This window comes from Cinclus cinclus, chromosome 7 (assembly GCF_963662255.1).
Source record: "Cinclus cinclus chromosome 7, bCinCin1.1, whole genome shotgun sequence".
In the NCBI taxonomy this organism is placed as follows: Eukaryota; Metazoa; Chordata; class Aves; order Passeriformes; family Cinclidae; genus Cinclus; species Cinclus cinclus.
This window is the reverse complement of record NC_085052.1, coordinates 5,549,826-5,573,657: the sequence shown is the minus strand read 5'-3', so window position 1 is coordinate 5,573,657 and position 23,832 is coordinate 5,549,826. Positions and strand designations below refer to the sequence as shown.

At 42.2% G+C, this 23,832-nt stretch overlaps 2 protein-coding genes across 7 annotated transcripts; one reads left to right on the top strand and one right to left on the bottom strand.

Annotated features, from left to right (window-relative positions):
- The first annotated feature begins 667 nt into the window (after positions 1-667).
- On the top strand, positions 668-9,942 carry DENND10 (DENN domain containing 10). The gene is made up of 9 exons (XM_062496282.1): positions 668-713; positions 1,206-1,402; positions 2,488-2,567; positions 4,003-4,151; positions 4,338-4,449; positions 4,810-4,910; positions 5,994-6,101; positions 6,653-6,747; positions 7,412-9,942. The coding sequence occupies exons 1-9, from the start codon at positions 668-670 to the stop codon at positions 7,586-7,588; spliced, it is 1,065 nt and encodes a 354-aa protein (XP_062352266.1). The 3' UTR covers positions 7,589-9,942.
- A 3,683-nt stretch (positions 9,943-13,625) lies between these two features.
- On the bottom strand, positions 13,626-23,619 carry SFXN4 (sideroflexin 4). 6 transcript variants are annotated; one of them, XR_009933355.1, is made up of 16 exons: positions 23,570-23,615; positions 23,414-23,479; positions 22,592-22,666; positions 22,222-22,248; positions 22,067-22,121; positions 21,296-21,321; positions 19,821-19,871; positions 19,676-19,741; positions 19,495-19,563; positions 18,225-18,315; positions 17,204-17,319; positions 16,403-16,488; positions 15,208-15,322; positions 14,803-14,968; positions 14,279-14,521; positions 13,973-13,995 (listed from the first exon to the last, which is right to left on the bottom strand). XR_009933355.1 is itself a non-coding variant. In XM_062496641.1 (14 exons), exons 1-14 carry the CDS (start codon positions 23,606-23,608, stop codon positions 13,918-13,920), a joined length of 960 nt encoding a protein of 319 aa, XP_062352625.1. In that variant the 5' UTR covers positions 23,609-23,619; the 3' UTR covers positions 13,626-13,917. The 6 variants fall into 6 exon arrangements, 2 of the variants coding, with proteins under 2 accessions (XP_062352625.1, XP_062352626.1); XR_009933353.1 differs by having other exon boundaries at positions 14,803-15,322; XM_062496641.1 differs by lacking the exons at positions 14,279-14,521; positions 14,803-14,968 and having other exon boundaries at positions 13,626-13,995; positions 23,570-23,619.
- Between the last annotated feature and the right edge of the window lie 213 nt (positions 23,620-23,832).

Sequence of the window (23,832 nt, the reverse complement as noted above, 5' to 3'; positions counted from 1 at the left end):
TGATGATGGCACTGGAGCTCCTCTCATTTCGGGAAAGGCTGAGGGGGCTGGGCCTTTTCAGCTTGGAGAAGACAACTGAGCAGGGACCTCAACCATGTCTGTCACTATCTGAAGAGAAGTGTCAGAGGTTCGAGCAGGCTCTGCTCAGTGGTGTCCAGCAATAGGACAAGAAGCAACATGAGAAACACTCGGAATTCCACCTGTACAGAGGGAGAACTTCTGTGTTGTGCAGCGATCACGCACTGGGACACTGCCCACGGACGGTCTAGAGTCGCTCACTGGAGATGTCCAAAAGCCGTCTGGACTCCTCCCGAGTGCTGTGCTCTGGGGACCTGCTTTGAGCACGGCGGTGGCACCGGCTGAGCTCCACGGTCCTTCCAACCGGAACTATCCTGTGACACAACAAAAAAAAACACATTTTCCCAGACCCTTTATTCCCCCGTTACCGCCGGAGAACAGGCGGGCGGCCCGCAGAGGAGAAGCCGCGGGGAGCGGGCGGGAGCGCTCAGTAAATGGCGGGGGCCGGGCCCGGCCCGGCGGGCGGAGCGGGGCTGGGCCGGGCCGTGAGGGCCGGGCGGGCCCCGGCGGGCGGAGCGGGGCTGGGCCGGGCCGGGCGGGCCCCGGCGGGCGGAGCGGGGCTGGGCGGGCGGAAGGCGGCGGAGCGAAGATGGCAGAGCCGGAGGCGCCGCTGCTGCGGGCCGTGGGGCTGATCGGTGAGGGCCGGGGGAGCCGGGGCGGTACCGGGGCCCGGGGCGGTACCGGGGCCCGCCGCGCTGAGGCCGCGGGCCTGGGCGGTGCCGGCTCTGCCTGTTGCGGAGCTAAGCCGTGCGCAACTCGGCCGAAGTGTCTGAAATTCGCGGCTTCCGAGGTTTGTGTTGCGAAATCAGCAATAGGGAAAAATCATAAATGAGCTGCTCCGGGTGTTTTATTCCTCGATATCGTGCTCGTGTTGAATGTGCGTTCAAACTTGGTCCTTCTCTGACCTCGTGAAGCAGGTCAAGAATGGAAATGTATTAATATTTAGAAAATAAAACCCGTATCAGAATTCCTGCCTTAAGGCTTAAACCGCAGTGGCAGAACTGGATGTCTAGGGTCAGGGTAAGGTGGAATTTTAATTTGATTCCAGGAAACAAACCTGATTAACCCATCAATTTACTTCCTTGCTGCTGTTGGGCGTTCTCACAGTGAACATCTTTCCACCATAGAAAAAGACACCAACGGAGATGCTTTGTGGGTTTGGTGTTATCCGTCCGTAACAGCTGAACTGAGGACTCTGTTGCTGCGAAAGTGCTGCCTTACGGATGAAAACAAACTGCTTCATACGTTTGTATTTGGTCAGTATAAAAGGTCTTGGTTCTACATCACAACGGTAGAAGTTCAGGATTCTCCAGCCTTGAAAAAGGTATGACTTGGCGGGGTTTTTCGGTAGAATGCAGGGAGGGCTTCTGCAGAGCTTCTTCTGGATTAAGCAGTGTTTTCTCATGGAGAGAAAGGTGAGGAAGAGAAAGGATTTAAGGTGATGTGTGCTCAGGTGTCCAGCCAGTCTATGTTTCATTTGTCACCAAGTCTTGGAATTGCAGAATGATTGACATATTCATTACCCAATTCATTGTGTTAACATACAAGTGCTATTTCATGCTGCCGTTTCTAGTTAATTTGCATTTCAATTTCAGCATTTTTTTCTCTCTACAAAGTTTGTTTCATAGTGTCCAGAATCTTGCTCCTCTAGAACCTGCTGCCTTTTTTTTCCCCCAAAGGACCAAGTTATGTAGGTACTTTGTTTTCCACTGTGTTGACTACTGGAAGACAGCAAATATAGTTGTATCTTCTATCTGTTCCCTGTTGTGAAAATCATTAAACTGTTGGTTAAGTCTGTTCAATTTTCATGTTTCATGCTATGTTGTTAAATAGAAATGTGGTAATTTTGTATGCCCACAGCAGAATTTTGCTTGCCTTGCCTCATTCCAGGTTTATATTTCCTATGAAATAAAATAAAATAAAATGTCACAATGCTGTCTTCAATAGTTGCAGTGGGAAATGCTGTTTCAGGAGGACACGTGAGCCTGCTCATTGTCTGCAGACTTTCAGTCTTGTACTGTCCCAGCCCACAATCATTTGATTGAGGAAGTTAGAATAGTTCTTTTTGTGTGCCTGCTATCTGTGTATTTCTTCCAGTCTCTAAATATGTTGACACTGTCTGCTTCTGCTGCCTCCTTTGGCAACAAATTGTGGAAAGTTTCCTTCCTGCTATGGGAAGAAAAATGCCTTTCTGTTTTTTTAACAACCTCATGAGATTAGAGGAAAGCAGGTCTTGTGTATAGGTTAAGCAAAAGATAGTCTTTACTAGAGCTGAGTCACATCAGAAGTCCTCTGTCCAGGCCATTCCTGCAGTTAGGAGCTTGGAGCCTTGACAGTAAAGTGACCAAGACTGTTCATGTGGGGTCATTAACTGAGCTCTGTGTGTTTCTGTGCCTGTGTCATGTACAGGTGACCCACTTCTCCGTTGTCCTGATGGCCAAAGACTTCAACCCAGAGAAATATGCAGCCTTCACCAGGATCCTCTGTAGGTCTGTATAAAAGCTGAGCTGAGATACTGCTGTGTGCATGCTTAGATCTTGCCAGAGCAAAAGGTTGGATTCATTGTGTTGCATTTGTTCAAACAAATTGCTGGAAACTCAGTCCTACAAATGAAATCAGATTATCAAAATCCTTGATTTGTGCTTGTCATATAGAGAAAATTTTGGGTGAATGTCAGATGTTCATTGGGAAGATGTCAGTGCTGGACTTAAAGGTCACCATGTGTATGGTGAATGACTTGTATTCTTTCACAACATCTTTGTAAATGCTGCTTGCATCTCTCTGGAGTTAAGCACAGCACCCAGTTTTGGGGTTTTTTTTTGTTTTTCCTGTAGGGAAGTGAGAGCCCTCTTCCAACCAGAAAAACCTCTTTTCCTAGTTGTGTTTACTCACTTCCCTTCATGCCCCCATTCTCATGCTCTCTCTCTGCTTCTTATTTTGCTTTTCCTTCAGTTTCCAAATTATTTTGGTCCCAGTCCTTGATACCAAGAGTATTCCTTGGGATTTTGCAGCTAATTTGATGCAACTGTGAGGTTATTGTGCTTTTGGGACATACTATATATAATGCAGACTTGGGAATGCCTTCAGGCTTACCAATTCTGCAGGGTACTGAAAAACTGAGATTTGTTCTTTTTGGTGATACATGAAATACTTAGATTCACTGTGGATCACATTTCTGCTGACTTACCAGCTGATACTGCCTTTCAAATCTGGAATGGATTCTTCTAAGCATGATAATAATTGAGTTTCAAATGTGATGTAGCTTTGTGCTATAGCTACCATGGAAAATGTGGAGTTGACAGCTTCAGTGCTATTCCTGAAATCTCTTAACCTGTAAAATAGGTTACAGTGTCTCCCTGCTTCCTGGAAGACAGCTGACAGTGCATGGGTTCTCTCAGTGTGTGCTTCTTCTGTGTCATTTTGGGTTTTTAATGAGTATCAAGGACATGTTTATATTTTTCTTTCATCATTTAGCAAAGAGTAAAGAAGAATGGCAAAAGATACTTGGATTAAAAATTAAAAGCTACCCAGTCATAGTCTGCATGTAATAACAGGAGTTACTGTGATAGTTGCTTTCTCATTAAGCAGACACCTTCCAAGTGCAAAGAATCCTTTGTCTGGACACCTGCCTGCACCTCTGGGGTGTGTTTCTATCTCAGTCCATGTTGGTTCGTTCGTAAAATAGAAAGCTGAAATAAAAATACAGGGTCATTTTAAATTCTAAAAGAGAGACTTGTTTGTGTGCATGTTGGAAAACTTCTAGTTTAGTATTTAAAACCTCAGCCAGGTGTCCAGAATGAGAATTATTGCCAGTAATATTGCTATTAGTGATACTGATTTTTAATTTTTTATTTTTCATATATATATATATAGAGAGGTGCACTGATTGCAGTTAAAACATCAGACTCTCTTCTTTTCACACAGAATCTACTTGAAGCATGGAAGTCCAGTTAAAATGATGGAGAGTTACATTGCAGTCCTTACAAAGGGCATCTGCCAAAGTGAAGAAAATGGATCCTTCCTCAGCAAGGACTTTGATGCTCGGAAGGCTTACCTTGCTGGCTCCATCAAAGGTTAATCTCTGCCAGAGTCTCTATTCTGATTTCTTTCTTACAGCCTAAAAGACAGGCTTGTTTTTATGTATGCTTCAAGTAAACTGTGCTCACACTGTTACCTGTGCTGTTATTATTAAGCTTCTTCAAAAACATGATAATATCAGCATATATATCTTCTGTAAAATAATTTCCCCTCTTTTCTAGATATAGTGTCTCAGTTTGGAATGGAAACAGTTATTTTATATACTGCACTGATGTTAAAGAAGAGAATTGTAGTGTACCATCCTAGAATAGAAGCTATCCAGGAATTTACCAGGTACTTTATCAGTTCCTTCCTTCCCACACACCCACCCCCACAAGTCCAACAAATTTTCATTGAGAAAAAAGCCTGTATTTTAAGGAAAAAAAAAAAAAATCTTTCTTAAACCTGTTTATAGAAATTCTGCTGAATCCCCCTTAAGGTTTAGCTGTATGTTGCTCAAGTCAGAGAAATTTAATGGTGGAATGAGTGGTAAATTCTGCTTGCACTGATTGCAGATATCTCTGCAGTTCTATATCCCCCAAATGAGAGCTAGTGATGATTGTTCTTTTTCATGGAATGCAATTTTTACTGTGAAGCTTTAGTTAGTGTAAGTAAAAGTCTACTGTGTCTCAAGTTGCACCCTAATCTCCCTAGGACTTTGCCTGCTTTAGTGTGGCATCGACAGGACTGGTCAATTCTTCATTCATATGTGCATCTAAATGAGGAGGAACTGGAAGCCTTAAAAGCCTGCACAGGTAGTGAGAATTTATTAATAAAAAATACCAGGAAAATTCAATTTCAGCTTCTGTTGCTGCAAAGTTTTGCACCAGGGAACTTTGGAGGGGGAAAAAGGATTATTTTGCTATTAATGCTGTTGATCAAAGTTAAACATCATTTTCTTTGGAAAGGGCAAATCAACTAAACAAGTATGTGGAAAGATAAAGAGTTAATCTGGTGGCTTTGGGTGGATCCACATCAGTCTATCCCTAATCACCGATGCAAAGCAGCCTTGAGACTTTTTTGCTGCTTTGATTGGAGGGATCAGAAGTCTTCCTGTTGTAGAGAAGCAGCTCACTTAGATAAGCTACACTTTTTCCCATCTTCTGCACATCACTAGTAATGGAATGATTTGTGTTTTTTAGTTCCTAACTCCAAAGTCCCAGACTTCTGTTTTGATGTCAGTGAAGTCTGAGGCTCCTAAGCACAGGTAAACTTTACCTGTAGGAGTTTGGTCTGTGTGACAGAGTGCTGTGTGTGCATAGTGCTTAATGCATAATCCAGGAACAGGACCTTGTTTTATGCAGAGGTTACTGTGACACATCATGTGGTAAGAGGCTTCTTTATACAGAATATGAGCAAGAAGACTACTCATCTCCAATATTTCTACAGCTCACTAAGCATTTTCCATGGAGAAAAACTGCTCCAAATTTGCTCATCTGACATGCTATAAATAAGAAAATCTCCTGGGTTTATTCTTCTGTTCCAATCTAATACCGACTTCGTGACAGTAGGCTCCAGAGTGGAGATTTTTGTAATGAAAAAGTTGCAAATGAGTAATTTTAGTAGGAAGGCAGGATGAGAGTTTAAAATTCCAGATTGATAACTTGGTGATATTGTTGTAGTGTTAACAGTTAATCCATGTACAAGGCAATTTTAGAGGTCGATTTTTAAGCTCCTTGGAAATGAAGCAATTGCAGAACACTTGTTGAATGACTAAAAATACCAAGGGGGCAGCCTCCTGGGTCCAATGGATATTGTGTCAAATACTCTTAAATCATACTTTAGGACTGTGATTTTTATTTATGAAGATCCTAATCTTACTCAATTCCATGCTCTAGGTTACATCGCTGGATTTACAGACTCTGAAGTGAGCAGTAGATCAGACCTCTATGATGTGTATGTGAATTTGGCAGACAGTGAGATTACAGTATCACCTGTAGTAAAAGGTTGGTTGCTGTTTATATTTTGGATTTAAAGGCAGTTTATTCCAGAGCTGACAGTAATTGCTCAACCTTGCTGTAGGTTAAACAGTCTTGATCCTTCTTGCATCCAGGTTTTGAAAAGTCAATATGTAAATTTCTGTCTGCAGTTTATTGCCACCCTGGAAGACTGGGTAAAGGTGGAGTTTGGAAAGATGTGCTTTGTTTTCCAACAAATGCACAACTGAGATTTCATAATGTCCATGTTAGACATGAAAGAGACTTTCAACTGAATGGAGATACTAATGAGTTTTTAGAAAAACATGGCACTAAATACTCGAAGACTGGGCATTATTTGAAAGAAAACCTTGTATGTTGCTTATCATCTTGCTGCTCCTTATCACTGCTTTGGGCCACTTCAGAGGTACTGGCTGTTGACACAAGGTTATTGCCTTTACCAACAGATTTCAAATGGCAGTCATGAAAAGATTCCTCAATTTAGTGTGTTATTCCTATGCATTTCTAGGTATCACAAAAAATTGACTTTATGTGTGGTGTTTTGTTGTTTTCTTACACAGAGGCAATGACAATGGGAAAACTTCACAAAGAAATTGGACAACTAATTGTTCAGTCTGCAGAAGATCCAGATAAATCAGACAGCCAAGTCATTAAGGTTAATATTTTATTTTTAAATCTATTAACTTCTGTTGCTAAATCTTGGCAGAAGGTGGGAGTAGGAGGAAGAGTGTCACTCAGAATCAGTCAGTCTCTTTTACCTTCTGCTGTTTTACAAATGAGCATTTTTATTCATCATGCAGGTTTTTAAGGATAATTTAGTTTATATTATCTCTTGGGTAGCTACATTGCTGAAGAAAGTTCAGAAATTCTATTGGTTGTAAGACTGGTTTCCCAGTTTTATTCCACAAGGCATGGATTTTGCTCAATGCTTTGTCAATAGTATTGGCAATACCTTGAAATGGTCCTGCTAAATATTGCTTCTTACCTGTGAAACCTGACTTTTATGATTATGGCATTTTATCACTCCCTCCCCCATCTAATATTAGACATTTCACAACTGAGTGACTTAGTCGTGGAGCTCAGTAAGGTCAGGAGAGGAGTGGTTGTGCTTCCTTTATTCAATATGGCACAAGAGCAGGCTGAAGAACTATTACAAGTTTGCCTCAAAATAAATGGGGTCTTTATTTTAAATGAGCTATTTATTTATCATTATTTCCCTTGTTTGTTCTGTACTGTTTTTTTTTAAATTGTAAATGTATGTGAAAACCTTTTAATACCTAATACTATATTCATGGTTGCTTCTTTTTCTGTTCCTTAAGGACATTTCTCTGAAGACAAAAGAAATCTTGGCTACTTTAGCATCACTTACTGAAGTTTCTGATGGCAATGAAAAACCAACCCTTAATGCTGAGGCCCTGAAACAAAAGCGATTTCCACCAGCCACAGAAAACTTCCTTTTTCATTTAGCAGCTGCTGAACAAATGCTCAAAATCTGATTTTGATGCGCTGCAGTGTTATGGACCAATTCTGAAAAAGCTGTCTCTGCCATCCAGATAGGTATACCTGGTATTTTATATGAAAAACTAAAGGTATCAGTCAATGTTCTAGTTACCACGATGTAATGCAGAATATTGGAGCTTAACTGGGAACATAGGGAGACATATTTGGGAACATTCCTGGTGTCATTATCCCCCCCAACTCTTAACTGTGTGCCCATGGCTCCTGTATTTCACACCACAAAGTGAGTGGATGTACAAGTAGCAGGGGCCAGAGTGTCCAGGCTGTGGCAGACACCAGTGTGGTGGCTGTTTGTCCTGCACATTCCAGAGGCTGGACAGCTCTGATTGTCTGCCTGGGGTCTGGAACGTGGCTGCAGTACACATGCTGTGAACCCAGCACAGCTGGGATGTGACACCCTGAACATGCAGCTGCTCCGAGTGCTCCTTCTGGCTTTCCAGGGATGTCAGCTTGTCAGATGCTGCTCTTGCTCTGGACTGCTTGATACCTGGAAATCCCAAATAAATGGACAAGTTCTGTCTTTCTACTTGAAAGTGTCTAGGTTTGAATAAAGGATGTCTGGGAAAATCTGACGGTAGCCTTAGTGTGAAAAGGAAGGGATATTTTGAAGCTCGGGTGTGAGTTGAGCACCTCTTTTGGACTGTTGCCTTAAGAGGTTTTCCCCCTTTCACTCCATCCCGTGCCTCTGATGGAGGGATAAGATACAGGATTACTGTGCTTGAAGTGGGGCTTTCTAGGAGGGTCATGGACAAGTGCTGCCTTACAGCTGGAGTCATTTAAGAAGTTGTTGGGGCTTTCAGCTGAGAAGAGACCTGGCCATTCATTCCTGATCCATGTGAAAGTCAGATGAGTCAAAGCCTAATGGACCAGGAATGCTCAAATGGCCATGTGCCACAGGTAGAGCAGCAGCTTCTTGAATGACTGGAGCTGTAACACAGGTACTGTCTGACAGTGCTCTGTGTAAATTAAATCTAGATGGAAACTTCTGAAGTCATAGTGAAAACTGGGAAAGACTTTGGAGAAAATTAAAATTTGCCTACTTGTTTGGTTGCATAGCCATAACTCAAGAGTGGGTTTTTGTTTTGTTGTTTTTTCTTACTGAGCAGCCTGAAGCTAACTGCTTTACAATCTTTTGAGAAGAATTTCGAGTCTGCAAGGAAATGCTCTGAGCCAAACAGTCTGTATTTGTTCAGAAATGTCCACAACAAGTCAGTCAATTCTGCAGTAGCACTTTCTTATAAGAAAAAATAACCTTTTTCCTGGCCTTTGTAGAGATAGGCTGTGGCATGTGTTTTTGCATAGAGATTTTATACTTATGATTAAAACTTTAGTAACCAATATTTATATTGTTAAATAATTGGATATTTGTTATTCTGAAACTGGTAGAGCTCATCAATAACTATGTGCAAGCAATATTGGTTTGGAAAAGAGTTGTCCTTTTGCTATGTATGATACCTTAAGGAAATCTGTTTTAGAATGTGATTAAGCAATGTGGCATCTGTATATACAATGGGTGGTTATTACAGTCAGGAAATGAAAGTGCTTCAGAACAATCCCCTATTTTCAGGGGTGTAAAATTCTGCTTTAAACAGTTAGTCTGAAGTTTAAATTCTGAACACAGTAGCATGTAATTTTTTTTAACTTCTGAGAAAAATACTGCAGCTGCCTTCATTTACCTGTAAGTGCTCTACAGCTTTTTTCCCCATTTGCCCATTAATGGTTTTTGTTAATGGTTCTTTAATATTGCTGCTTCTGTTTTGGGACCTATAAAACAGTCAGATTAGAAGAACAGTAAAACTATGCTGAAAATTGTATTCAGGACCTACTTTAAAGTCCACTGAAAAGGAATTATTTCACCAAGGAAAATCTGAATCTGCTTCAGCCAGCTGTCTTAACACCACAGTGTACCGAGAAGAAATTCCCATCCTTTCTTATTAACAAACTGCCTTAAGGCATACCTAGAGACAACCACACAAAGCAGAGGAGCTCAATTGCAAACTAAACATTGAATGCCTGTTTTGATTTCTGTTCTGAAAATGTTTCAGTTGAAAAATCTCAGTGTTGTATTAGATCTCCTGATGTTTGTGCAACACAGATGAAATACAATTTTGCACTTAAGGAACTGGACTCATAGCATGCTTATGCCTATTAAAAAATGCCTGAACAGTCTACCCTCTAATTTATGTAAATTTATTCTTGAATAGTTGTGACCATGGAGTCACAGGCTTTAGCTCTTAGTTTTGCAATACTGGGATTGAGTTATGGTTTGGTCTTTAGGTTGGAAATGTTCAAACACTTCTGTCATTGCTGATTTTATCATCAGTGCTGTACAAAATTTATTGGCCTCCCTCAGCTTCAGTGCGTTCAAAGGATTGTCTTAATGTTCTTGCATTTTTCTCAATGACTTTTGACACTGTTTCTTTTCAAAAATGTTTAAAATAAAATAGAAAAATTTGCAAGGTCAGGACAGGAGAATACTTCTACTTATTTCTCACTTCCTTTTCCCCAGGATGCACAGAAGCAGACTGTGGGTGCAGTTGCTCTTTTGCAGTCAGATGACATCTTTTCTTCCTCCTAGAAGCAAAAGCTGTTTAAAAACGAAATTTTTATTCATACTTTTCCATCTTACTACCTTTCTGTTCTTGGAGAAATACAAAATGGTGAATGGTTCCTGCACCATAACATCTCCACAACGTTTGCAGAAATTGGAGGGTAAAGAGTGAACAGGGCAGAGGCTGGCAAAGGCGGGAGCAGGATAAACACAGTCCCTGCAGTTGAGATTTTGCTGAGTAAATTGGGTTCCTTGCTTTACTGCTTTCATCCCTGGGGTTTTAGTTCCTGGTATGAGCTGCCCTGCCCTGTTTCCCCTGCAGGCAAATGTGTGAAGGGGGAATGTTCAATGGAGAACAGTGTAATGCTTGGTAACCTGGAGAAACTTGGCACGGGATGTCTGACAGAATCCATCTTAAATGTCCTGGCTGCTTCTGCTTTTGGCTCTGACTATTCCTGAAGTGGCTTCTGAGGGTTTGTTAATTGTGTGGTGTGAGATGCGAGTTGAAGCAGCTCCATTTCTAGATAGAAAACAAGCCATGAAGCTCAGTGTAGGGAGTTCCCAGCTGCCTCACAGTGTCTGACACTCTTCCCTAGGCAGCTGGCTGGCTGCAGTCTGAGTCAGAGCATCTCTGGTCAGGTGAAGTCATTCCTTGGAGCTGCTGAGTGATGTGGGACGGGAGGAGACTCCAAAGCTCCTTCCCGAGTGACACTGTGCAGCACGTGGCCTTCACTGTCTGATGGGGAAGGAGCTGCAGTGCATGGCTGCTTCTCTGCCTTCATCCTTCCTTCCTCCACCCCCGGCATGTGGAGAAAAGGGAAAATCAGCTCGGCTGTGTTACAGGCCTGGGGGTAAAGCAGGGACACGGCTCCAGCTGAGAAGGGCTTTGATCTCAGTATTTCTTAACATGGGAGTGGCTGGGGTTTTTTTTAAACTACATAAAAGGGGCCTGAAAGCCTCACTGGATTTTCCTACTTTTCAAGATGACAAGTTGAGTGGGTGAGGCACAGCATTTTGTGCTGTACTAAGACTTCTGTTTTCCTTGAAGCTGAACGCTTCCATCTGTTGTCATTTACCACAACTTAAACTGGTTCTACCACTAATGCACTGTCATTTAACCCAAGGGCCAGCTAAGGCAGGAGACAGACCTGCCTTGGGCTGGTATGTTGCTAATCTATTCCACATTACAAAGGAGAAGGTTTCCTCTTCCCAGATCCCTCAAACATGATGCTTTGCTACTTGTCCCAGTCTTGTTCCACAAGTATCTCTGGACTACCTGGTGTCTGGTCCTGGCAGTTCTCAGTGACTGACTCAAGGCTGAGGATGCCAGGGCCTTTTTAGCAATGTATTTCCCTGCCCTGATTTCAGCTGAATCAGCCAAGCTGACAATTTAAATGGCAGGCACCTGCCCTCCTCTTCTGGAAAACTCTGGTTTGGGCAACAGAAACATTTATGAGAATGGGGAAAAGGGGTATTTAATAATCCTGAGGGACCTGAGTTTAATATGGCAAATTTCAACTCAAGTATTCTGTATGGAGCTGGTGGAGTTTGAGAAGGGACAGCTGTAATAACAGACACTATTACCAGACCTATTCCAGAAGACTTACTCATGAAGTTGTAATGACATCAATTTGCTTAAAACATCCAAGTGAATTTATAGCTTGTACAGTTACCATGACGATCCAAAGTTTAATATATTCTCTTCTATTTGTTGGCTTTGCTCTCCTCTTAGGTTTTGGGGGTTTTTTGTTTGTTCCCACTGTGGTTCATGTAACTAACATTTACTTTAGCCATTCTTAATTATGTTTAAAAAAGGAGTGGGAAGAGGTACAGGTCTTCACTGCAGTGCCAGTTACTGTTTACTGAGAGTGGAATCAGACCCCTTCTGCATTTGCCTTTGGTATGTAACTGAAATAGGAACAGAGAAACATGGTTTAGGTCATTTAACTACAGGATGTTATCTGTGCCTCTGCTATTAAAGGTTTGGAAGGAGACAAACACTTCAGCCAGAGGCAGGCTGAGGCTTCAGCCTGTTCCACCTGACCCTGTGGTAGAATCATGGAATGGTTTAGGTTGGAAGTGACCTGAAGATTGTCTAGTTCTAACCTCCTGCCATGAGCAGATGACATTTGGCTCAGCAGACCCTTTGGTCTGACACAACACAATTATCTTCTTGACCCTGATGAGATTTTACCACGTAGTGAAGAACAGCACCCGCAGAGGCTGAGTGAGCCTGCAGAGTTCAGTAGGTGAAAACAGTCCTTTACTTTTAAAAATTCACTACATTCCTCCAGTGGAGTACTGCAAACTCTGCCAATTACAGACAGTATCCATACAGTCTTCCAGGAGCAGCTTTACAGCATGCTCCCCTCTAGTTCCAGGTCCTTAGGATGTGCTGCTGCTCCTTTCTCCTCTTCCCTTGTCTGACCTCTCCCTCCAGTAAGTTGTTAGAAGGCTTAAAAAAAGCAGAACTCAAACAAGAAATTAAACTCAACCCCCAACTTCCTGCTTTTGTTCAGTGCCAAAAGCACAGCAAGAATCTCTTCTTGCAAGAGTCCAGGCCTGCTATTTTTCCTTACTTTGCTCTATACTTCCTGTAGGATGGATTGGATTGGGCAACCATTGTTTTCCTCACACTGTGAAAAGAAATCCAATACTCCAGCAACAGGACAGCAGTGATCTGCATGTTGTGCCAAAAGGAAATTAAATTATGGCACACTTGGGAGGCTGCACTTGTGCTAATCACTTTCACATAAATAATTTTATATTATTTAGTGCATTTTCATCCTTGTCACGCAGCCTTAGCAGCACCTCACATAACTATAGGCAGGGGTTGTAGGAGAGGTTGCTCAAAAATCACTGAAGATGTTGTCACAATCACAGGTCTCCTGTAAGCCCTTTCTGCAGCTCTTCCCAGACAGCTAAGAGTCCCTGAATAATGACACAGGATCAGCAAAATGTGTCACCTTGCCGATCAACATGCCAAAATGATGCCACATATGAAAATAGCTTGCTTTCTTTGGATAAACAGAGCTGACCTGCAATAGAGGAATTCTTCATTGTCCAGGTCAGAAAAACATGGAATTTCCTCATGGCTTTAGTGTAAAAAACCAAGTTCTAAAGCTCAAGGGCCATCAGGCCTCACAACTCCTTCAAGGATGTTTAGAAAACCAGGAATTAATTGGCAGTCACGTTTGACACTCTTTTCCTGAACACTTTTTAAACAACTAAATTAAACCAATATTCTACTATCATCAGGGTTTCTTTGTCTAATATCACTTCAAGGCCTGCCTCACTCATGTCTCATCCTCAAAATGAGCATTGTTAGATCACTGAAAACATCAAAGTGTTCTGAGAAGAACCAGCTGGACTTTACCCACAGGAGTACTGATGTCAAAGCCTTCACCAGCTGGGTTCCCGGAAAGAAGTGTACCAAAAGCTGCAGCAACAGAACAAACTTATGCACTCACCTGTCATTTAATTAAGAAATCAATCACCAGAGAAGCACAGAACACAGGTTGTGACAAAGGTTGTACTACAGTGCTTTTCTAGCACTTTTCAGCATCAGGTGAGGTGTGTTTATGTGCCTCCAGGCTGGGGCTGGCAAAGCCACGTTGCCAAGTTTGCCTCTTTACAGGCCATACACACCATGGTACACTGGATCTGTCACCACGGAATCACAGTTCAGTCACAAATGCTAGTGGTGCATTCAGAATTCATTTGGATCAAAGCACACATTTATATAAAAGCCAGGCTCTAAATCCCCCTGTTGTAGAAGAACTCTGTTTCTTCTGTAGATGACAGAATTTCCGGTTCAAGGTCTGCTCGCTTTATCTGCAGTGTAAGAAAAAAGGGAATCAGCACCACCATGGCCTGCTAAGTGGATTTTAAGTCCTTGTTACTGCATTGCACTTTGCACAAATTCAAGTACTGCATTGAGTATTTGGGACTTGAGGCTCTTTGTCTATTTGCGGATTTGAGGGATTTTTTGTGGTTTTTTTTTCTCCAACATTTTCTACATGTGCACACATATGGGAATAAATACTTATTATTTATTCTTATAATATTATTTTATATATATTTATTATATTATATTTTTAATATATATTATACTTACTAAAATAGTGACGTTATCTCTGTTCACTATAGAATCACAGAATCATTTAGGTGTCAAAAGATCTTTAAGACCACCAAATCCATCTGTAAATGTATTTGGGTGACACACAGGAGAACTTCTGCTGTGGGCTGAGCCATTGGGAAACCCAAAGGGCATCAACCAGCTCTAATCTCAGTACATAATTCCTCATAAGTCCCCTCATTTATGTTCAGTTTGCTTCGTTGTCATAAGAGATTAAGAAATCTAAAAAACAAAAAAAGCAACTAAAATGCCAGAAAGTTTAGGCAAATAAAAGAAACCACTAAAAATTGCAAGCGCTCACTCTGTGATTTGCTAAGAATATTCACATAGAGGAACCAAATGCAGAAAGGCTCCTCTCTCCTTTGGCCTTCTCCAAAGCCCAAGGTTCAGGAGCTACATCCTCCATTTAAAACTGCCAGGAAGCCATTCTTTCCCAGGGAACAGATTACACTTCCCAGTTCAGCAAGGCAGGGTGAAGAGATGTCACAAGTGAGCAGATTTACCTCTCCAGTGAGCTCATGCTGACTTTACATGAGAGAAAAAATTCTCATCTACATTTTTCCTTTCTCCTGCAGGACTGAATACAGTGCTGGAAGAGTCTTGGCTTAAATCTTCAACAGAGTTCTCCTGACCTTCCTTGCTTCAGACTGTTGTGAAAGTCTGATAAATCTACATTGAAAAGTATAAATATAAATAACACACAATGCAATTCAGACCTCAAAAGCCTCCTGTGAGCCTCTGCCTGGTACATGGGCCTTCACAGGTATCCTCTCTGCTGCCTCATTTTAGATGTATCACATTAATCCTGTTGATTTTTTTATATGTGGCCTTCAGACTGCTGGCCATAGTTTTGAAAGGCTGATTTAATGTCACAATAATCTTAAATCAATTCCTGTGAAAGGACTTACCTCCCCACACTGTGGGAACATACTAAATGAGACTGGCAGCATCCCTGCAAGGACTGACATAATCACAAACATCCTCACTGGACCAAAAGCACGAGGATTTTTAACAAATCTTGCTCTGTCCAAGACATTGAAAAAATATGTCAGTATATTGAAAGATAGCCTGACAGTGACACACAGAGCATTAGCTACTATTTTACTGGTTGAAATTAGTAACAATCTAGGCTTATGGTTCCTAAAAGATGTTTCCTTACTTAATTTCCTATGTTCTTACTCTTAACTTCCTGTGCTTTCCCTTTGTTTTGTGCTTGCCTGCAGCATTTTCCAAGCTCAGACTGTCAAGATTAAGAAAAAAAGCAGCAAGATCAAAGTGACAAAAGGAAGGAAAGTACATTAATGCTTAAAAGTGTCTCAGGTCCTTGGTTAAGATTTTTCTTGCGTTACCCTTTCCTTACACATTCAGTTCCTGTGGGCAGCCCTATTTTGCTTTGTGCAAAAATTTATCACTTGACATATTTAAAATTTTATTTTACATCTGCATTTGTCTTCTGGTAACAGGAGTCCCTTAAGCTGATAGGGAATTAATTTAAGAAATGCCAAATTACCTGATAGAGATGATCCCTGCCTGTACTATTTACATGACAAAAGATCATGACCAAAAGCACAGAGCAGGGTAAGAATCCTCTCATAAAGTATATAATGTATTCTTCTTAGGATATAGGCATTTAAAATGTTGAAAAGCAAGAACATGTTTTACAATAGGTGGAAAACTATTTGGAAGTTGGGTTCCAGCTTTAGTTGCAAATTCAAGTGCTACCTCTTCAAAAATACAAACCTAAGCTAAGTGGTGTGAGCAACCTTGATACAGACGCTGGAATTCAAACCTTAAATTAGGGAACTGGAGGTAGGTAGATGCTGGAAAACAGCCTGTCAGGAGAGCACAAACATAATTCCTGCATGGGAGCAGAGAGGAAAACCTCGTTCCTGCAAACCCTTGGAGCATGGGTTCAGATATAACCAGATTCACCTAATGATCTCAAAGAACCACAGCAGCTGAACAGCAGTGTCCCACATCATCATTTCCACAGAGGCAAGCAATGCTGCAAACCCAAGAAAAAACCTGGCAAATGCTAACTGTCAGACTGAAAACCAGAGTACCACTGACCAGGCACCCCCAGCCCCTTGCAGTGCCTCTTACCTCTGCACAAAGTACATGAGCACTTCTGGCAGGAAGAACGTTGTCCCAAACAAGACTGCTCTGGACAATGCTGTTTCAATAACAGCCTTTGGGGAGAGAGCAAAACAAGTGTTATCAAAACAGTGCTCTGGGCAGCTTCAAACACTGCCTGCTTCCCTGAGGGCTTTTTTGTCTTACATTCTGGAGTTTAAAGCAACAGGTTAATGACGGATAATAACATCTATTAGAGGAATTCTTTCTTAAATGGAAACTAAGAGGCAAAAACTCTGCCTATGACTGAGAAATTTCTTAAAAGGAAGGTGAAACTACTGATCAGTTTTCCTGCCATGATAATAATTTTGCTAACACTTGCTTTTTAAAGTTGTGCTGAACTTCACACAATTGGTTATACCTTCTGGGCATCCTAACTAGCCTGTGTTACATCTGAAGTTCTCTCTCCAGCTGTCCCCAAATCCTTATGCTCATGCAGCTGTTTCCACAATACAGGGCTTTCCTCTGAGGTGTCCCATCAGAAGATCCAAGAGTCTAATCTCTTTGTGGAGGTGACCAGGGAGAACAGAAATGTCTGTGCCAGTGTCTCTGGTCCTCAGTATACTGGTCTGGGGAGGCAGCCAATCCTTGATGACACAAAAGTTGTGGGACCTGGTTCCAGAGACCTAATCCCAGCCTGCCCAAAGATTCAGCACCTGATGTGGGATTCCTTATCCAATACATCCAACCCTATCTACTCTCAGCACCACATTCTGCTCTTAGCAGGGAATGAAACCCAAGTCAAAAAAAGTTCTCTGCCCCCTCACCTACCTTCTCACCAGCCTTCTTAGACACTCCTATAACCTTGCCATTCCTGTCCATCACTTCTATCCCATTGTCAAATTCTGGGCTTCTCACCATTGCCACAGTAAATGCACTTGTCAAGCCTGCAGGGTTAAAGGGCATTTTGCTTTAATAGATCCAAAAGGACTGCCTCAGTAGTAACATTCATAATGATGTGCATTCTGCATTTCCAGTTCAGCAGTTCACAACTACATAACCTGACAACTTAAAAAAGACACTGCCCCATGAAAACCTGGTTGGGATCTGAATCTTTGTTTCAGAAGCTTGCATGAGATTGGAAGGCTTCAGCCCTAAAAGGTGCTTTGTCATGGATTCAGAGCTTTAAAATAATTTCCATCCAGCTCAAACCATGAGTACTTTGTCTTAGGAGAAAGTGGAGGGATTTCTGTTGTAGTTAGATTTTTGTCCTGCTCAGCATAAAATCCAGCACAGAAGACAAAGTCCTGAAAGCAACAGGGTTTCAGAAAAGGCTGCATCCTGCATTGAAAGGAAGGGCACAGACTGTCAAACTGACCTTGCTTGAAATAACAGATTGCTCTTTTTATTAGTTCTTGGTAGGGCTATTCAATAAATTCATCAGTGTACCAGAGGACATTTTGCAAATGCTGGACTAACATTAAGATACCCTGCTGGAACAAGTCTCACTTTCTGCACTCCTAGAGCCATGTTGCACTCTGGTGTCACAGATGTGCCACACCAGGTCATGTCACTGCCACTGCTACCGCCCTCTTGATCTGTCCTGGTGCTTTCAGGTATGTGTACCAAGGTCACAAGAGTGCTCTGCAGCTCTGAAACCAAAACCAGCAAGAATCCAATGAGGTTTGGGACACTGGCAGTGAGAGTTGTCTCCCACAGAGAGGAGGGGCCAGCAAAGGCAGCCAGAGAATAAACAGTGAGATCACCCCTGTGCAAAAGCAAGAAAACTCTACAGTGGGACAGGCAAATGGCCCTCAGACCAGCTGCAGGATGCACAATTTGTTTTACTCACCAAGCAGAGGAGCAGGTAGCAGTTTTCTGACAACAAGTTGCATTAATGAGCTCTTCAACGTGTAACGATTCATGAAGGCAAGAGGCAAAGCCTAAGGCATGGAGAGGAAACAGGCACCTTCCATTGAAAAAATGTGCAGCAATGTTCAGTGTAACAGGTTAGGAAAAGAAATCTGTGACTTAGTACATAGTTACCATCTATGGAAATAAGCAAATGTCTTGGTTTAACATGCCAACAAAATGTATGCCTCCTCTAGTTAATGAAGGTGCTAGTAATCACTCTCAGATAAGAATAGAAAACATTATGGTAAAAAAAGCATTTAGCATTATTATGCAGAGGACAGCAGCAGTGTGAATACAAAGAAAAAATAAAATAATTACCTCTGACTAACATTCCTTGTCACATATTCCTCCCTCCCCGAAACAGATCTGGTTTATTTCTGCATTTTTCCTGATTCTCTGCAGTTTCAGCCCAATTCTGTATTCCCATAATACACTTGCAGGAAGTTTCATTTAGGAATAAATGGCCAGGACACCAGCTGGCCCTCAGAGACTCCCTTGAAGGACAAAGGGAAGCACTCCCATGATGACCCACAGGCAGGGCTGCTTCCCCAGATTTCTGTAAACCCTGAGCAACCCTGGCCAGCTGTTTTACCCTGCAGTGGGCAGAGGTGAAAGTCCCTCTTAAGAGAAGCAAGTACCATCACATTTTTCTGCCAGAAGCTTATGAAAATCACTGCTTCATGTGGGGGATGAGGAGAGGCATTACAGAATCGTCTACACTTGTGAAGAGTGTCAAGATACCTGAGCTCATTCTGATGTAGCAAACTGCAGAAACCACAAACTCCTACTCAAGCAGAGACCACAGGGTCAGCTCCCTTCTGGAAGACTAATTTCCCTGCATGCAGTGCAGTATTTTCATGGCTATGCTGTTCCTGGGATTTGAGCAAACACTGTCCAGTACTGATGCTTGCAGATCCCACCACTTGTTTAGAGTTAGATCTCTTCCACAGCACCACATCAAAAATCAGCTACAACAACCCAGTGGCTCACCCTGTGTTTATAAACACTGGCCAGTTCCTCTCACTACCTGTTTGCTAAACTTGCAAAACAGTAAAGAAAATATTCTTATTCTGAACAGTTTTGTGGCAAGACATCAGATTAGAGCACCAAAGCACAGTCCTGAAGGACATCTGGCACTGTGGTTACCTCAGTGCCTACTCCTTCTCAGGAGAGCTTGTTAGGAAAGCAGTCATTGAGCAAATACTTACACCAATACAGGCTGAATAGGAAATAGCTCCCAAGCCAAGAAAGATCTGCTTTTGCTGAAGAGAGTAGTCCTAAGGACAGAAAAACCACACTGCATAAGTACATTGTAAAACACTTGCAAATCAAGTTCAAAATGGCATTTGCACAATTAAGATTATTACAAAAATAAAAACGCACACTCACTTCAGCTTTTGGGGTGCCATTTCCATTTACCAGACTAAAAGCTGCGGTGTATGTGTGAAATACAAACTGCAGAAAGAAGATATTGTAAGAAAAATTGAATTCAGGATTGAGACTGGAAGGCCTATAAAAGTAGAAAAAAAATTACCTGCCAAAAAAAAGAATGCTTTGCCTGGCGCTGAACAGATGAAACAATGACCTAAGATGAAAAATGCACAAGAAAATAAGGTTTGAAGAGTGTAGAGGCTTTTGTGCAGGACACCAGGAGAACTGCTGAGGTACCACTGGCAGCAGTGTCCAAGGCTCCAGCCAGTGCCCAAAGCCATCAGCCTTGGTTCTAGGCTAGCACATTCCCTTGTTACAGAAGTGACATGCTCATTTTTCTATTCAGTGGAAAGCACACATATAAAACAAAGACACATATATGCAAGATTATTGCAGCAAGATGCTTTCTTACCCAGAAGAAAAATGCATTTGTGGCTGCGAAGCTTAAATAGATGAAAATAAAATAACTAAGATAACAGAAATCAATTAAAGAAATGTTGAGAAAGGGTCAGATTGGTTTTGCTGGGTGTATGAATACTAGTTTAGATCTAACTGATCTATGATCAAAGATTTTAGGAGTTTATTCCCAGCTTCTTCTCAAATTCAGACAGTGAATAAGAACTTCAGCTTTAATACACCACAACCTTTCTTGAGGTTTCAAACTAAAGGTGTGGAAAACTTTCAAAAAACAAAGTCAATCAAGATAAGAATACAAAATAATGAATAAGAGGAAGGCTGAAAATCTCCAAAGCCTCAGAAAAGGATCAGTAATTCATCTAATATTAGTGGATCAACCATCTTTATTATTAATGTCAGCACTGACTCTAATCACATCTGTGAGAGCACATTAAACTGTAAATATCAAAACCAAGTATTTCTATTAATTTTACTATTGCTATTAATGAATTTAACAGCCATCAAGAGTTTCATTGTACTTGCTACCAGTGCCATATAAGTTCAGGCTGTAATGTCTGTATGGAATGACATATCTCAGGATGCACACTCAGGCCAAGCCCAAACCCAATGAATCTAAATTTGTAAATATGCACATAATTACAGTTACAAACTTTATGAAACAAAATGATGCCATTTTTAAGCACAATAACAAGAAGGGGTTTTTTATATCTTTGGTAATTTACTGGTAACACCATTTCCTACTTGCAAATGCACCATCTACATGAGAAAAAAAATCATATTCTGGGTCTGAGCCACAGAACACAAGACTCACAGTTCCTTCCCACTAAAATGCCAAATTTCTGAGGCTGAACAGACCAAACCTAGGTCTTGTTCTCACTGCTGAGTGATCTCACCTTGCATCAGAAAGCTGTCCTTCACACATGAACAACCTCTTGGAATGCTGCTGGAGAAGGGTAACTCACAGCTTTGGACTTGCAGGGAGATTGTTTAAAGGCTCGATTTCCAGGTTACTCAGCACTTCCCATAAAACACATGTCTTTCAAACAGCTTGTGCTGAAGCTACAACAAAGCCCCAAAACTTCCATTCCCTCCCTCCAACCCTTGGCTATGGAAAATGAAATCCTTGCTGGATGCACACCAGGATCTGTCATGATTACTCACCAAGGGAAGAGTTATGGGCATGAAAGCTAAAAAGAAGGAAAACTTTATTTCAGTAAAAATAACATCTGTGAGTGTAGATGGATAGTCTTGAGCAGAAAATTCCCCTAACTTACCCCATCTATTTCCATTTCCAAGTAAAACACTGCCCACAGATCCCAGCATCACCATTAACTTCAACCCTAAGCTTTATCTCTGACTCCTCACTCAAGAAGCCACAATCCCTGCTCAGATTTCACAGCCAAAAGGAGCCCTCATGAACTCCACTGACCAGGGCTGCTTGGAACCCAAATAACTGCATACAATTCAGCTCTCTGTTCAAAAAGAGAGGTATTACACAAGCTGCCACAGTTGTGATAATGAGTAAGGTTATATCTGATTAACAACCTGTGCTGCCTAAACAACACCCCAAGCACTCCTGATCTGTCACCAGAAAGTAAATTCATCCAGCAGCCACAGCCATCAAAGGAAAAACTTAAATTATAGCAGACAGTTGAATGTGGAGGGATTTGGGAACTCATTCTGCAGCAACAAGAAGCAGAGACTAATCTGAGAGTTTCCAACTGGATGATGAGATTATCCTGGAAATTCCTCAACAGAACCATAGGAATAAATAAATAAACCTTCAACACATTTAACAATGCAACTAACAGAAGAGTCTGCTTGCTTTTCTATATGGAGAAGAGTGTCATTGTGGTATGACAGCAGCTATCTACCATGAGCTGATTTTCCTGATGTTTCAGTCACACACATATTTCACTCAAGGGAACCTACCTGGAGGTCTAAACAAAATAGGAATTATCTTGTCTGTATCAGGATGTACACTGGACTTAAAAAAAAAAAAAAGGCAAAAAAACAAGCAAATTAGAACATCTTTGCCATACTTGAATAAGGAAAAAAACATTAATCTAAATATTTTGTAAACTTACCAGGCTTAGCAAGAAGGCTTGTTTGGTCTAAAACAGTTGGAAAATTAGGTTAGTAATAAAATTTCAGAAGAGGCTCGATCTTCTTTCTAAATTTATTCTATGTATTTTTCTAATAACTTCTTTTTATACAAAGTGTATCTATTTATACATCCCTTTAATTGTATTTTCCCCTAAAATTTCTCTCCATATACTCCCTGTTGAATATAAAACACTCACATCCCATGGGCTGTGTAACAGCACCAAAGCACACACTAGGACAGAACAGAAGGTTGATTTAAAAAGTTAAAACTAGTAGGTATTTTAAAACATAAAATAACAATTAAATATGGCTAAACACTTATGTTAAGACTTTAACTGCAGTACAAAATACCTGATTATTCTGTATGGGCTCACTTAGGGTCTTCTCATTACTTTGTATTAATAACCTGGTTCTTTTTATTTCATTCTGTGTTTGAGGAAAAAAAAAAACAAAACAAACAAAAACCCCTCAGATTTCAATATTCTGAGTGCAATACATCAGCTATGAAACACCACAAATACAAACCTAGAAGCTAATGATGCACCTGTTCCTCACCTGAGCAGTGAAAGCAAGAACACACCCAGACAGACAACCAATTCTTAATCAGAGAAACTTTTAAATTATTGGGATAATTCAACTGCTGCCAAAGCAGCCACGATCTGAGCAGGGCTGCTGAGATGGTTGTGCCTAGAAATGTTCCTTGGCTTATGCAACCAGATACAGAAGTGCATACACATGTATTTCTGTTTATTGTAGAACTGTGGGACACCTAGGGTTGTGAGGGACCTTAAATCCCATCCAGTGCCACCTCTGCCATGGCAGGGACACCTTCCACTGTCCCAGGCTGCTCCCAGCCCCAATGTCCAACCTGGCCTTGGGCACTTCCAGGGATCCAGGGCCAGCCACAGCTTCGCTGGGCACCCCGGGCCAGGGCCTCCCCAGCCCAGGGAATTCCTTTCTGCTCCATAATCCAAACCTCCCCTCTGTCGGTTCAAAGTCATTCCCCCTTGTCCTATCACTCCGTGCCCTTGTCCGGAGCACCTCCCCAGCTCTCCTGCAGCCCCTTTAGGCACCGGAACATTACATTCGCTGCTATATTCCTCACGTATTTTCTTTTACTCAGCAGCCCCCGAGGTCTCTCGCTCACTCCGACCCTCCCCGCGCCGCACTCACCGAGGACTTGAGGAGCAGCAGCGGATCCAAGGCATCCGCCCAGAGGAGAAATCTCTGGAAGAACGACTGAGGGAGACAGGTTTGAGAGAGACGAAGCGTTATTTCGGACCTTCCCTAGGCACGGCCCGTCCCCACACCCCCGCCCGCGCTGCCCACCTGCCCCTCCGCCCTCCAGTAGCGCAGGTTGGCGTCCATGGGGCCATGGGGCCGCGGCACCGGAAGTGCCGGCGGGCCCGGTCCGCTGCAGCACGCTCCGGCCGGGCACGGAGCCGCCGCGCCGGGGGCCCGCTGCGCTTTCCAGCGGCTTCCCCGGGAACGCCAGGCCCCGTGGCCTCTTCCCTTTCCAGCGGATTCCCTCGGGAACGCCAGGCCCCGTGGCCTCTTCCCTTTCCAGCGGCTTCCCCGGGAACGCCAGGCCC

Excerpts from the sequence above, each read along its gene's own strand:
- SFXN4 (XM_062496641.1), bottom strand. The coding sequence starts at position 23,608 with ATGGACGCCAACCTGCGCTACTGGAGGGCGGAGGGGCAG. Across the intron at positions 18,316-19,494 it reads CCTATTCAGCCTGTATTGGT|GCTTTGCCTCTTGCCTTCAT; the intron begins GTAAGTATTTGC and ends TCCATGCCTTAG. Across the intron at positions 17,320-18,224 it reads GCTACCTGCTCCTCTGCTTG|GCTTGACAAGTGCATTTACT; the intron begins GTGAGTAAAACA and ends TTAACCCTGCAG.
- DENND10 (XM_062496282.1), top strand. The coding sequence starts at position 668 with ATGGCAGAGCCGGAGGCGCCGCTGCTGCGGGCCGTGGGGCTGATCG. Across the intron at positions 4,152-4,337 it reads CCTTGCTGGCTCCATCAAAG|ATATAGTGTCTCAGTTTGGA; the intron begins GTTAATCTCTGC and ends CCTCTTTTCTAG. Across the intron at positions 6,748-7,411 it reads CAGACAGCCAAGTCATTAAG|GACATTTCTCTGAAGACAAA; the intron begins GTTAATATTTTA and ends CTGTTCCTTAAG.